The sequence below is a fragment of the Haliaeetus leucocephalus genome, unplaced genomic scaffold, assembly GCF_000737465.1.
Source record: "Haliaeetus leucocephalus isolate CR32 unplaced genomic scaffold, Haliaeetus_leucocephalus-4.0 Scaffold741, whole genome shotgun sequence".
NCBI lineage: Eukaryota > Metazoa > Chordata > Aves > Accipitriformes > Accipitridae > Haliaeetus > Haliaeetus leucocephalus.
The window spans coordinates 3,732,149-3,744,995 of NW_010973177.1; the positions used below are offsets into that span (position 1 = coordinate 3,732,149).

Sequence of the window (12,847 nt, forward strand, 5' to 3'; positions counted from 1 at the left end):
TCACATTTTTCTCCCTATAACTTCAGTAACTTCTGACCACACTCATTCTCGGTGAGGAAAAAAAAAAAAACACCACCACAAGCTGCTAACATGAAGGTCAGCAAAGCACGTAAACCCCTTGAGGACTCTCAGCACTTCTTCACAATATCAGAAATGCCTGGACACAAAGTTACTGTTACCAATTTTCAAAATACAGTAAAAGATAAAGGAACAGTGTAATGGCACTTCTTCTGTATCCAAACATTTGCGGTTTAGAAATGGTGCTTTTTTTTTTTAAGTTTTACAGTAGCTAAAAAAATTTTCAAAACTAGATCCTTAGCAGTATCTCCATCCTCACCTCGACTTCAACAGTGAGGAAACCAGATTACCCTACAGACGGGGTTCGATACAGTATAAATATCTCTGACCAGAGTACAAAAGTTATGCTCTTCTAAAAAAAAAAAAAGTGCTGCTGATTGTTAGAAGTAACTCCAAAATAATCAGCAACTGCTATTAAACTATCAGCAGCATCAGGCATTTACACATTTTAGTCCTCAAAGAGTTTTCTTTTAAACAGTTTAACCATTTGTGCTAATATTCTTCACTAGGTTAATTTTAAGTCCTTTCACCAAAACCGTTTTTCCTTTAAAAAAAGAGGGTGCAAGCAATACAACCCATGACATCCATTTATTTTATGCTTCTTAAATAAATGGTGTCATCTGCAAGGCACTACTATGTTTAAAGGATACCATTGTCACAGTTTCACTATTTCGGTATTTTTTCTGTTTTAAAGTCACAGTTAAAAACTAAAAAAAAAAAAAAAAAATTGAGGTAATCAATTTACTTCAATACCAAAATATATTAATTGAAATAGTACCAGTATGGTGAAAGGTCTTCATAATACACAGCTATTACCATATAGCATGCAGTACGGTATATAAGTATACTAGGCCTTTGTTCTGAGCTCTTCTGCTTCAGTTTTTAAGGAACAGCTCAATTTGCACAGTAGCACGCCAATTTTGAATACTTATTTCCTTTTTGTTCACAGGGCATCGCACTTGTAATTACAACTCGTTATGCCAACCCCAGATGAATTAGCCCCATCAACATTTATTTTCAAGAGCTGCACAAATTGGAGTTCTTAAAAAGAGTTCAGCAGAGCAAAATAAGCTACAGTATCTTCATCTATCGTTCAATCAATTGCACTTAAATCTACTCTGTTATTGACTTACAAGTTGAGACAAAGCATCACCAAAGTGCCTGCTGCCCCAACCACTGGTATTTCTTCTGACGTTACATAGTCATACCACTATTCTAGAAATATGGCTTTGCAGATTAGATAACTCGTACTGAAAAGGAGCACACTGGGTTTACACTAAGTTTATTGGCAAAGCAGTATAATTTGTTAAGAACTTTCTAATGCCCCTTTTTATTGCAGTGTTATGACCAGAATTTTGTACTCTAATAATCCTGGTCTGATAAATTGTTTCATGCAACCAACTGTACTTAGTTTGTAAACACCCGCTAGCCCCTCAAATCCACTGCTAGCTACGTTTGCTCTACCAGGCACTACAGTATATTAAGACTAAAGTATAGCCATGCATAGATAAACTCACGAGCCTTATCATGATGCTCTATACCTGTAATATGGGTTACCCCAGAAAGCCTAGAAACACAAACTAATCGCTGGCTTTTATTGTACTTGAACAGGATACAAGTAGTTTATAAAGTCTCGTGGTGTGCAAAAAAAATTTCTTAAATTCAGACAGCTTTTTAAATCTAGTAGGAAAGCTAGTAACGAAACCTTATCAACATCTATATCCCAGTCTGCAGCACCTGGAATTCCACCTCTGCACTGTAAAACCACCACAGCACAGGCACTGAGCCAGCTAGTAGCAACATGTACTGAAAGTCTACCTAAAAGGTGTTTCATTTTTTGACAGGCTTACTGAAATTTCAGCCATTTCATTTTCCAAAGGTAAAAAATGTATTTCTTCAGTAAGGCATAAAACTATATTTAGCCTTAGGTTTGATGGCAGGAGTTAAATCTCATTTTCCTGCCACAGAAAGAGACCGTGTGGACACGTTATAAGTATTTTAAGTGTACTGTAAGAAATTATTCATTCCGTTTCTTACTGTGTTACATATATCTGACCAAAACCAAAAGTTGCAGTTGTATTAAAAGATGGAGCTGTTCCTAAGGCAAAGGAATATGAAAATAAAAAATGCCTCCTGGACTGTTTTCACTTGACTAAATTCAGAACACACAGCACGCTACAATAATCTGCTTATTCAAATAAGCTTCAATAATTACATCTAAGTAGCTGCTAGGGTACCTTATAATCCCTCAGTGATCTATGAATTCTCACTTAAAATTGTACTGAATTAAGTTAAAGGACAAGTTGCCAGAATTCCTATCATAGTATGATCTGGTAACTATAAAGGTTTTGTTGCAAGTACTTAAAACCTGGTGTATCAGTTTAGTGAAATGTTACGGCATGCAAATTTTTCTGAAAGCTTCACAAAAAAAGTTCTTTTGTATTTCACATGTATCTCTTGGTATTTTTTACCTTTGGAAATAAGCCATTTTCATGAAAAGGAATTCCTTAGCCTCTTCTCTTGCTTTGCTTAGTTTTTAGTACTGAAATAAGAATCCTTCAGAGATAATCTTCTAAGCAACAGCAAGTTGCAGATGACTACCATCCATGTCATGCTTTCTAGAACACCAATAACAACACTGGGAAGAAAGCAAGATATCTCTACTTATCTTGTTTCACCCTGAAATGTATAAGCATTTTTTCTTTAGAAAACTCAAAAATTTTGACTGCAGATTCAAACTGTGCAGAGGTTATGAGACATACTGTCCCCTCAGAAAAATGCAGATGCCTAAGTGTTCCCCAATTTCTCGCTTTGGGAACACCCTAACAGCACTAGGATTAGGTATTCTTCTGAGCTTTTTAATTGTTCCCCCATTTCTCGCTTTGGGAACACCCTAACAGCAGTGGGATTTGGTACTCTTCCGAGTTTTTTAATTGTTCCCCCATTTCTCACTTTGGGAACACCCTAACAGCAGTAGGATTAGGTACTCTTCCGAGTTTTTTAATTGTTCCCCCATTTCTCGTTTTGGGAACACCTAACAGCAGTGGGATTAGGTACTCTTCCGAGTTTTTTAATTGTTCCCCCATTTCTCGCTTTGGGAACACCCTAACAGCTGCAGGATGAGGTACTCTTCTGAGTTTTTTTTAATCGTTCCCCCATTTCTCGCTTTGGGAACACCCTAACAGCTGTAGGATGAGGTACTCTTCCGAGTTTTTTAAATGTTCCCCCATTTCTCGCTTTAGGAACATCCCCCAATCCCACGTACTAAAGTATACCACTGCTCATCAATGCTCTTGTGCAACAAGTTTCAAGGGACACCCAGAGATTAAAGTGGTTTGATTATCTGCACGACAGACCAATTCCATGATTACATTCTGATCTACTAGGAAATACAGTTTTGCTTCTTTTCTTCTTATTTCTTTAAATAAGTTTCCACTACTAGCCAGAGATTCCAGGTGATGCTTTTTACAGTCTGGAATTAAGGTGAAGTGGAAGCAAACCTGACAGTACAAACAGCTAAGCAGTTACCATATTAAAATGCCAACCTTACAGGAATGATCTTTTAGTTTTAAAAGGAGTGCTGAAATTTTCTAGTTAACCAGCAAGGACAACAGCATTTTTGGTTACTGACGGTGGTTCAGAAATGCACAGAACACATGTGTTTATGTCTTCTGCTCAAAGAGATCGTGATACTCTTGTTCTTCTAGTTCTCTGTTGTACTTCTCTATTTCCCTGTTGGCTTCTTCCAAGTAATCATTCATGAATTGGTCCATTACTGATTTTGAAAAACTAAGGAAAAACTTTTGTGCAAATAGCATTCATTAGAAAAGAACATACAGGTCTGAAGGATGTGCCAGTTCAGGGACACTTACTGAAAGCAGAAATTCAATATATTACCTTCGCAGAGTCCTGCAGTCAGACCTAACCACAGCTACTCTGTATTACTCAGGAATAAAGGAGTTGCACAATAGACATTTCCCAGTCAAGAGGAAGAATATAAGAACAGCAAAACTACAGCAGGTTTGCAGATGTTTACAGCTATTTTGGTTAAGTGGGAGTCTAAAAAACCGCCAAAAATTCAGATCATCCAAAAGTGGTTAACCAGTACCTGTATATTTTATTGCCAGACACCAAGATGGTGACGGAGTAAAGATCCAGTGAATATTGGAGTCCAAGTTTGCTGTTAGGCTATTTTCTGCCAGTATACCATAACTAGGAGCTTAACCTGCAGACAGAAGTCTGCTGGTTTAAAATTTTAAAGTTGTCCCATAGGGCATAGAAAATAACTGTTTGTTCTTATTCCAAAACAGAATCATAGAACCCACTTGGATTTTTGTAAACTTTGTTGAAGTGAAAAAGTAAACTGGGAATATAAACCCAAATTTGAAATTTTGGTAATAAAACAAGGACAAAAACAATAGAAAGTTATGAAAACAGGAAAGGAGAACAGGAATACACTAGAAAATTAGTATTACTCTGGCATTTCTTGCCAAAGACAAAAATATGATCAGGTTTAAAATAAAAAATAAAAGGAATTTTTGGAAAGAAATCCAGACGATCCTACTTCAGCTCTAGTTCATGTTCTGTAAACTGACACCAAACAAGACCAGCAAGGACAGTGCATTTACAAATGTGTATATGCCACAGTTTGGTAAGTAAATCATACTGCTTGCAAGCTGAAGTAGTTTTAAAATAAGGTTTTACTTGCTTAAGTGAGTTTAAAAAGTGATTACAAAAAATGCACATCCACACCTAATTCTGAACAACCTGTTCATACTACTGCTTTGCATCCAGTAAGGTTTTTTCTCATACCAAGATACAAAATGAGAGCAATCATTTAATATCAGCTTCACTGCAAAATATGCGGCAGAAAAAAGGATACTGTAGTAAAACCTAAAACAACTCTGATTATTTTTACTTTAGTGTGTGCACGTACATGCATGCACACAAAATTATATTCATTTGTAAGTTTTATCAGTCATGACCAGGCATGAAGCAATACTACAGCACTATTTGGTTTGAAAAATATTTCTTTGACAAGCTGTGGTCCATAAATTATTCTCTGCGTGAGCTCAATGTACAGTTTTGGGATTGATTTGTTGGTTCTATTCTGCTTCTTAGATCATATATCTGAAAAAGTGTTTTAACAGTAAGCTTTAAATGGCAAGTAGCCACGCACAGATTTCAGGAACAAAACTTTTCACTTCATATTACCACCTGAAAATCAAACTGGCTCTTCACCGTATCATTCGCTTTGACAGTCTACATTTCAGATTTGCATAGCCTCTTGTCTACCTAAAACCTTCACCAAAAACCCCCACATTTTAAAGGATACATGGATGGTAATCCATTTTGTCACCAAAAAAATTCACAAATTGAGTCCCGTTGTAAAAATAACCAGCTGGAAGTGGATCCAAGTGGCGTTTCACCTACATTAAGAAAGAATATACTGTACATTAAACATTTAAAACTCAAAACTGCTTAGAGACGGTCCTAACAAACTTAAATAGATAAAAGAAGAATTCCTTCTGGTGAACTTAACAGCCAGGGAGGAAGGTACGTCTCCTGGCTATAAAGGAGCACTCTGAAAAAACAGTATGATAAATGACACCCATATGGACTAGGGGAGTTAGGTACAGCAACACTAATCATAGCCATGCCAAACTCTAAGGAACCCAACTCCAGAGACAGCACTTACAACCTAAAGGTAGTTGATGAGGGCAGGATTAGGCATTTGGGATCCTAATTTGCACGTGACAACCTGGACAGCACAGAACAGGGAGATAAGACGGGGAAAGACCGTTACGGTAACCAAAAGCGTATGCTCGTCCAACACCTTACACCTCCCCCTACTTCTCAGAGCTAACACCAAGATTTATATCTCAAATCCCTCCTGGACAGCCTCAGTTGTGTTTCAAGTATATCCAAAGACAGTAAGTGCCATAATAATTTAGCACTCAGCACACTTGTTATGGCAGGTATGGGAGGCGCTCTATCATACAAATGGATATTTAAGAAAATCAGCCGAAAAAAAGAGCTTGCTATTAATTGCTTCTACTTACGTGAATGTTTTTTATTTCCTGAAGGGTTAGCATTCCTCTGGTTTTCAGGGCTTTCCTCTGAGGTTTCTGTATGAAGAATTAGACCCCAGTTATAAACCTACTGAGTGACAATGTGATACTACAGTTTAGTTTAAAAAAAAAACCAAAACAAAAAAACCCAACCCATACCACAAAACAGAAAAGTTCTTTTCTTGAAAATGTGGATAACGGTAGCGAAATCTATGATCACATGCTATCATGCTCAAGCCCAGCACAAAAGTACTCCTTTTAGAAGCATGTATTTTAAAAATTAATTTCTAGACAGAATTATTCAATTATATTAAAGCACTCACAACTATGTTCTGAAAACAAAAGTAAAAGTTAAGTGATCTTACATAAAGCATCATTAGAAATGACAAATTCTGAAAGTACTTCAAACAATACAATTTAAATACAGCTTTACTGCAAAAAACCGAAGAAAACTGGCACAGGAACCGAAAAACCATCTAGATTTTAGTCTGAAAAGTTTTATAATTAATTTCTTTCACGCAGCATGCAATAACTGTCAGAACTATCTGAAACCCTAAATTAGCCATGACTAGTGAGACTGTACAAAGACTACTTGTAGTCTTGAACCCCTGAAAGAGGAAGCACTCCACACTTGAGATAGCATTTAAATTCCAAGTTTTCATAAAATTAAAACATAATTCCATAGAGTGCTTTCTTACATGTCAAAAGCATGTGTCTCCATATATTATCCATGTGAATCATACAGAGCATGAGATATGATCACAGAAAATGTATACTTCCCTGAAGTAACACAACCTGCTAGAACAGAGGTAAGAACCTGAAGATCCTTAGAAACAGCTCCAACAACGGTCTGCAGGAAACTTTTTTCCCTTCCTACACAGCTTTTTAGAGATACTATGCAAATCCTAAGCTATGAAGAAGTAACCACGAGTATTTTTAACTAAAAAATGTTCCAAAACGGGCATCACGAAAGGGCACAACTATAGGCTTAGGTTCCAACTAGAGTGCTAAAATAAGCAATTTGTACGGTTGAACAGTTTCTGTCCAAGTATATTTCTCCATCAAGCCTCAAGACTCACTTCCTAAGACCTTGATGTGCAGCCTGGCAAAAGTAATACTTGCTGGTATTACTTGGTTATGTAGCAGGGAACCATCTTGTCCCGCACTCCTGGTCAGGTCATGCCAGTCACCGTGTGAAGTTAGTAAGACACCAAAAGTGCAGAATGTGTCTTCTAGGCCTTTACGATGTACATAGTCCCTGTTCCCTGCTCCAGCTTCTACTGCATAGGTACGTTAGCCATGCAGAAATACATAAAGCCTTACACAGCTGCACAGTTGACAAATTAATCAAGACAAAATGAAAAAAACTATACCCTCCGTTTCAGTGGATTACTTCCAAGGAGGTTTAATTTAGTGAATCAAAACAAGTTTTCAGCTTTGCACCATTCAGGTACTTCAAGAAGATTTATTTCATACTACGCTTTAGCTTTTGGCAATCATGTCTCCGCTAAATCATCTTGTGTTTATTCTGGACATACTCCACTTGCTTAGGCATTCAAGAGCAGATCAATCGATGAATAAGCTGTAGCAGATATTAAAACAATACACAAATTACAATACACATTTGCAAACTGTTAGTCCTCTTTCTGAAATACATTTACATCCTGGAATGCTAATACCTTGGTAGAAGAGAAAGGAGATTAAAAAAAAGTTTCATCGAGACACTCGGATTCCTCCTTTTGTTGTTAAGAAATGCCAAACACATCACACTGAACAAAAATAAACATGCCCACGAACCTGTTTTGCGGTTTCTCTGAGCCAGTCTTTTATATCCTCTTCCTTAAGAGAGCAGCCAATGAACACAAGGAAGCACTCCTGTTGACTGCTGCAATCTCTGTTATCGCTTCTTGAGTCAGGAGGATTTGGCCCCTCCTGAACAGGCACAAGGCTCAGTGAGTTAGATGACGTGTTGTGACAGACTTCAATCACTTTATCAGAATCTAAAAAGGAGAAGATGGAAGAAAGAAATGTCCTGATAATCACTAATCTAATTAACATCAACACATTGGTGTAGACAGAATACAGTACATAAAGTTTTCAAATACACGTACATGCACTGCCATCACAAGACAACGTGTAAACAGTAATTTGCCCTTACCTGAAAACTTAACTTTGCCCATGATGTGATAAATGTTTCCAGAAAAAGGACTTGGCTTGAGCAATGACTTAATCGCTGTTCGAAATAGAAGACAAATAGATTATCTCACGTATTTTTCTTCTCCTTGGTGTAATTCTGGTCAGACCTATGCTACAGGTCTCTAATCCACATCCTAGTGCTTCAGGGGGAAAAGCTGCAGGGGGAAAAGCTGCAGTGTCCCCCAGAGCCCCACTACATAACATTTCTATATGTTCTCATTTCTTTGCTATGGGGTACGTGGGAAATAACATGTGTTTGGCATAATGAACGCTTACAGTGTGTGTGGAAAGTAAAATGGTGCTCCTTAACACTGTTTTGCTAAGGAAAGAAGCAAAGGCATGATTATATATCTACTCTAGTAGCCTAACACAGAGCTGAGCCTATTTTCTAATAACTACAAAGAATTATTTAGCATAAAAAGTAGAAGCTGATGGTTACTTATAAACTCTAATTTCGACACTACTAAGTAAAATTAAACATAAAATAAAAAGCAAACATATGAAAGTAAGTGTCTCAGTCTCTAGAAACAGAAAATTAAAATAGATTTTAATCTGAACAAAATCATGGGTCAATTTTCCAGAGCAGACACCTAAGAAAATAATTTACTGTACTTTAAGGAAGAAAAGCTGAATTTTCAATTAAAAGTTTACTTCAGCAGTAATTAAATAACTGTGCTACGTCAGTGCCTGCCTTCCTCTCTATTCCCCAGTATTTCAAACTTGGATTTAAATCAAGTCAGTCAAAGTTCATTTGTACCTTTACATTTGGTCACAAATCGTGTTTTTTCTAGAGGACGATTAAACCATACACAGATCTGAACCATTGGAGGGAAGAAAGACCCAGCTCCATATTTGCCTTCATACCTTAAGACAAAAACACACACACCCCTTCAACATACAGAAAACACATGCACTTGTGTTTTTCATCTAACAGACTTCTTAAAAGGAACATGTATTATTTCACCACAGGTAAGCCTTGCTCATATGAAGCTTTCTTCTCTAAGACATCCATGAAAATGTGATATTAGCAGTACTAGGGGTTTTTCAAAGCGCTCGGGACTCGTTTTGATGCTCTTCCTGCTGCAATTTTTTCTTCTTGCATACTATCTACATAGTATTCTTGCATACTATCATCAAATAGATTAACAGTTGTCCAAGAGTTTTAAATATGTTCTTTTCCTGCTTTCTCTCTCTCCCTTTGGCTCCACACAATCGACAAGCAGCTCTGACATCCCAAGCTTTGTGCCAGTTTACTTCAGGAGCCTTACTTGCATCCAATTTAGAGCAAAAATTATGAATAAAAAGATATACATACATACAGGGCTGGCAAGGCATGGTAAATAAATCGTGCTTCCAAACCTAACTAGGAAACAGTCAGCCAGGAGTTATAATGGCTGACAGGTTTACATTTTCTGCCAAATAGGTGCAGCACAGATAACTGCAACAAGATGTGTAAAGAACTCTGAACCATGAAAAATATCACTCAGCATTAAATGGAAAGCTTGGTACCATGTATTATTGTGCCCTTAGCCTCTGCCAAGACTGTCAATAAGGTTGCTGGTTTTTATGAATAATTGTTCTGCTAATAGCTAGACTGACATAGCAAGTTCATTCCAGTAAGGCTGAATAGCTGTCAGAATGAAATTACTCTAGTCATTATTGACCTCACCCATCCCAATCCTTCCCAGCTTATTCCCAGAGGGTTCTTTTCTATTCTTCTGAAAAGCAACAGGAATCTTGCCATTGATTTAAATAGTGTCCAGAAAGGATCTTTTTCCCCATAAAAGCACAGCAATCATGTATCTACTAAGAATACTCATCAGCTCTTTTAAAAATGATTTACAAAGCAATTGCCTGTTCCAAATGAGTAGTCTTGAAAAAAAAAAAACATAAATTAAGTTAGTGAGACTTCTTAATCTTCAAGTTAATTAGAAAAATAGTTTTAAAATTTCTCAGTCTAGATACTTGCCAGCCAGGATACATTAAATATCGTGCTCTCATCATCTGAGGATTTGAAAAACTGCTTTCTGAGAGAATTAATTCAATATCCTCATTCCTATAAAGAGATAAAGAGGAAGATTTTTAATTTTGTAAGTTCAATAAAATGGCCACTATCTGTATGCTACTTACATAAAACTGAATGTGTTAGTCACAGTAAAATTAAGAGTATTTTTCCCTTAGTATGACAGTAACGTAAGTCATACCCTGCAAACAAAACCATACATTTCCTAATCCCTACATTTATATGACCACAAATGTAAAGGGAAGATGCCTTTTGCATGATAAGCAATTAAGAAAAATCTCATCTCCTTTGTACAAGTTACCAAAGTAAAACAAGAGAAGTGCCAAAAGTGACAAATACTAGACAGTGATTAATGTTACCTAGTTACAACTCCATTTTCTGCCAAGATGAATGAAACAGCAGGATTTGCCGCTCGGATAAGGCTCTGCAATTGCCTAAGGAGTGGATGCTTCTGCTCTGTAGCATGACTTGTGAAAACCACGTTACTCACTAGTCCTGTGTAAGGAAATCAGAGGATAGTTTACAGAAGTCAGGCATGCAACAGTGACTAATAAACTATTAAGTGATATAACAGCCATTCTTCTCTTATTTTCCTTCGATCTCACTACATTAAAGTTGTTAAAGAGAAAAAAAAGCAACAACAAAAATACCCCAAGCAAGGAACCTTTCATCTAACAGAAGCAATTTAGACTCAATTAATCAAAAGAATCAATTAATTAGAAGAATAAATTCATTGGAGAATCAATTTAAGAAGGACTAGTTTAATAAAAAACACTAATATTTAAAGCCTCTTGGCAAATTCAATGTGTAGAAAGATAGACTAAACAGCTAAAAGACAGTATTTTGGACCCTGACAGTTGTCACTTCTAAAAACAAGAGAAGGGTTTGGGTTTTTTTTATCTCTGTTTGTAGAGACAGACCCAAAATGGTATTCAGACAGCAAGCCTGAACCCACAAGGCATCAAAAACAGTAACAGAGAAAAACAATGGGATAACTATTTGTCCCGAGCCCCAATTCCCAAAAAGACTCCACTGTGTGACCAGAAAAGTGATTCCTTTTTCAGACTTAACAGTACCCCTTCACCTTGCACCTAGTGCCACCAATTTCATTGAAGACATGGTTACTCTTCTTAAGCAAAAACTTCCCAAGATTTGAAGATGGCAACACAGTCTTTATGTTATACCTGCTGTCTTGCCAGGTATAAGTCAACCAACTGCTGCTACTGCAGATGCTGCCTCTGAAGGTGATCAGAAATTACACACCAAAGATCACAGCCATCAAGCCTTGCGTACAGGAAGAGTTCTCATTTAGGAAATGATGACATATTGCACTTATCCAACTAATTTCAGTGTTATAGAGCCTCTGCTTTCCACTTATATCAAGAAGGTGGTATATCAGAATGAATTTCAGCCCAGTTCCTCAAAGAGATTGCAGTGCCAACTCTTTAGGACTCCCTAGGATGTCAGTATTGTCCAAAATGTGTACAGAATGGAATTTCTTTGCACAAGGCGTGCAGCTCATTTCAGACACTTTCCCGTAACTACAAGTAGGGTGTAAGACAGAACAGTAAACTCTCGAATATCCATGAACAATTGAACCAGGATGCATTTGCCCTTCCTCCAACCCATCACTATTTAAAGCAGAGTATGTAACGAAGCTCACACCGTGATCTGCTGCTTACAGCTATTCCTGATCTTTACAGAAGTCATTAAAGTACACTAATCCTTGCAGAGGCTTCTTTACACAGAAATTTCTATACCAAATGCTCCCAGTCACTGTTACTTGCATCACTGACCCTTTCAAGCTAGAATTTTAGCAATAGCCCAAGCAAATTTTCATCATTAGTATTTCTCTTTTTTTAATCTCCCACAGAAGTTTCCACTCCAATTTCAGAAACATCTAAGTTTTCTCCAATACACAGTTGCTCTTGAGAGAGATAGGGGGAGGGGGAAGAGCAGCAAGCATACTTAGAAATTTAAGTCACACGCATGCTTGAAATTATTATGTAGATCATGCAATTAAGATGAAAACTATGAATAAGCTAATCAACAACCACCACACTGTGGGTGTGCTACACACGCAGTGGGTTTTTTTTCTTCATATGCCCAAACTTGATATTGATTTAAAAGTCAAGTTTAATTAAAAACATAGTTATACTTTCTGTGAAGTTGGCACAGAACAATAAAAAGGCTGCATAACATAAATGCTACGAAGCATATATTACAGTTAGAAGCACGATGCCTTGGAGAAAATAGGTATTTGTCAGGGACTAAGCTGGCAAAGCTTAAAGTTAAGAAAAAGATTCAAGGAATAAAATACCTAGCAAATCAGAAACCTATGCATCTTGTCTCATGTTCATCACCCATACTCTTTCTCCATCAATCTCCGCTTCATTTGTGCTTGTCCAAGGGGAACAGCTTTCGGGCGCTAGCTGTCATTCTTGCTTGTAAACTCCCACGCAATCTTGGAAGTAACAGA

General features: G+C 37.1%; 1 protein-coding gene across 1 annotated transcript in view; it reads right to left on the reverse strand.

Moving 5' to 3' along the window:
* Positions 1-3,241: 3,241 nt before the first annotated feature.
* LOC104840108 (chromosome unknown open reading frame, human C20orf194) overlaps positions 3,242-12,847 on the reverse strand; it is a 138,268-nt gene continuing 128,662 nt past the window's right edge. Inside the window, exons 32-39 of the mRNA XM_010580826.1 lie at positions 10,728-10,863; positions 10,315-10,401; positions 9,103-9,209; positions 8,308-8,382; positions 7,947-8,149; positions 6,141-6,206; positions 5,414-5,507; positions 3,242-3,853 (exon numbers count right to left, since the gene is read on the reverse strand). Of these exons, the coding sequence (XP_010579128.1) occupies positions 3,741-3,853; positions 5,414-5,507; positions 6,141-6,206; positions 7,947-8,149; positions 8,308-8,382; positions 9,103-9,209; positions 10,315-10,401; positions 10,728-10,863 (881 nt within the window). The 3' untranslated portion in view covers positions 3,242-3,740. The remainder of the gene's footprint in view (positions 3,854-5,413; positions 5,508-6,140; positions 6,207-7,946; positions 8,150-8,307; positions 8,383-9,102; positions 9,210-10,314; positions 10,402-10,727; positions 10,864-12,847) is intronic.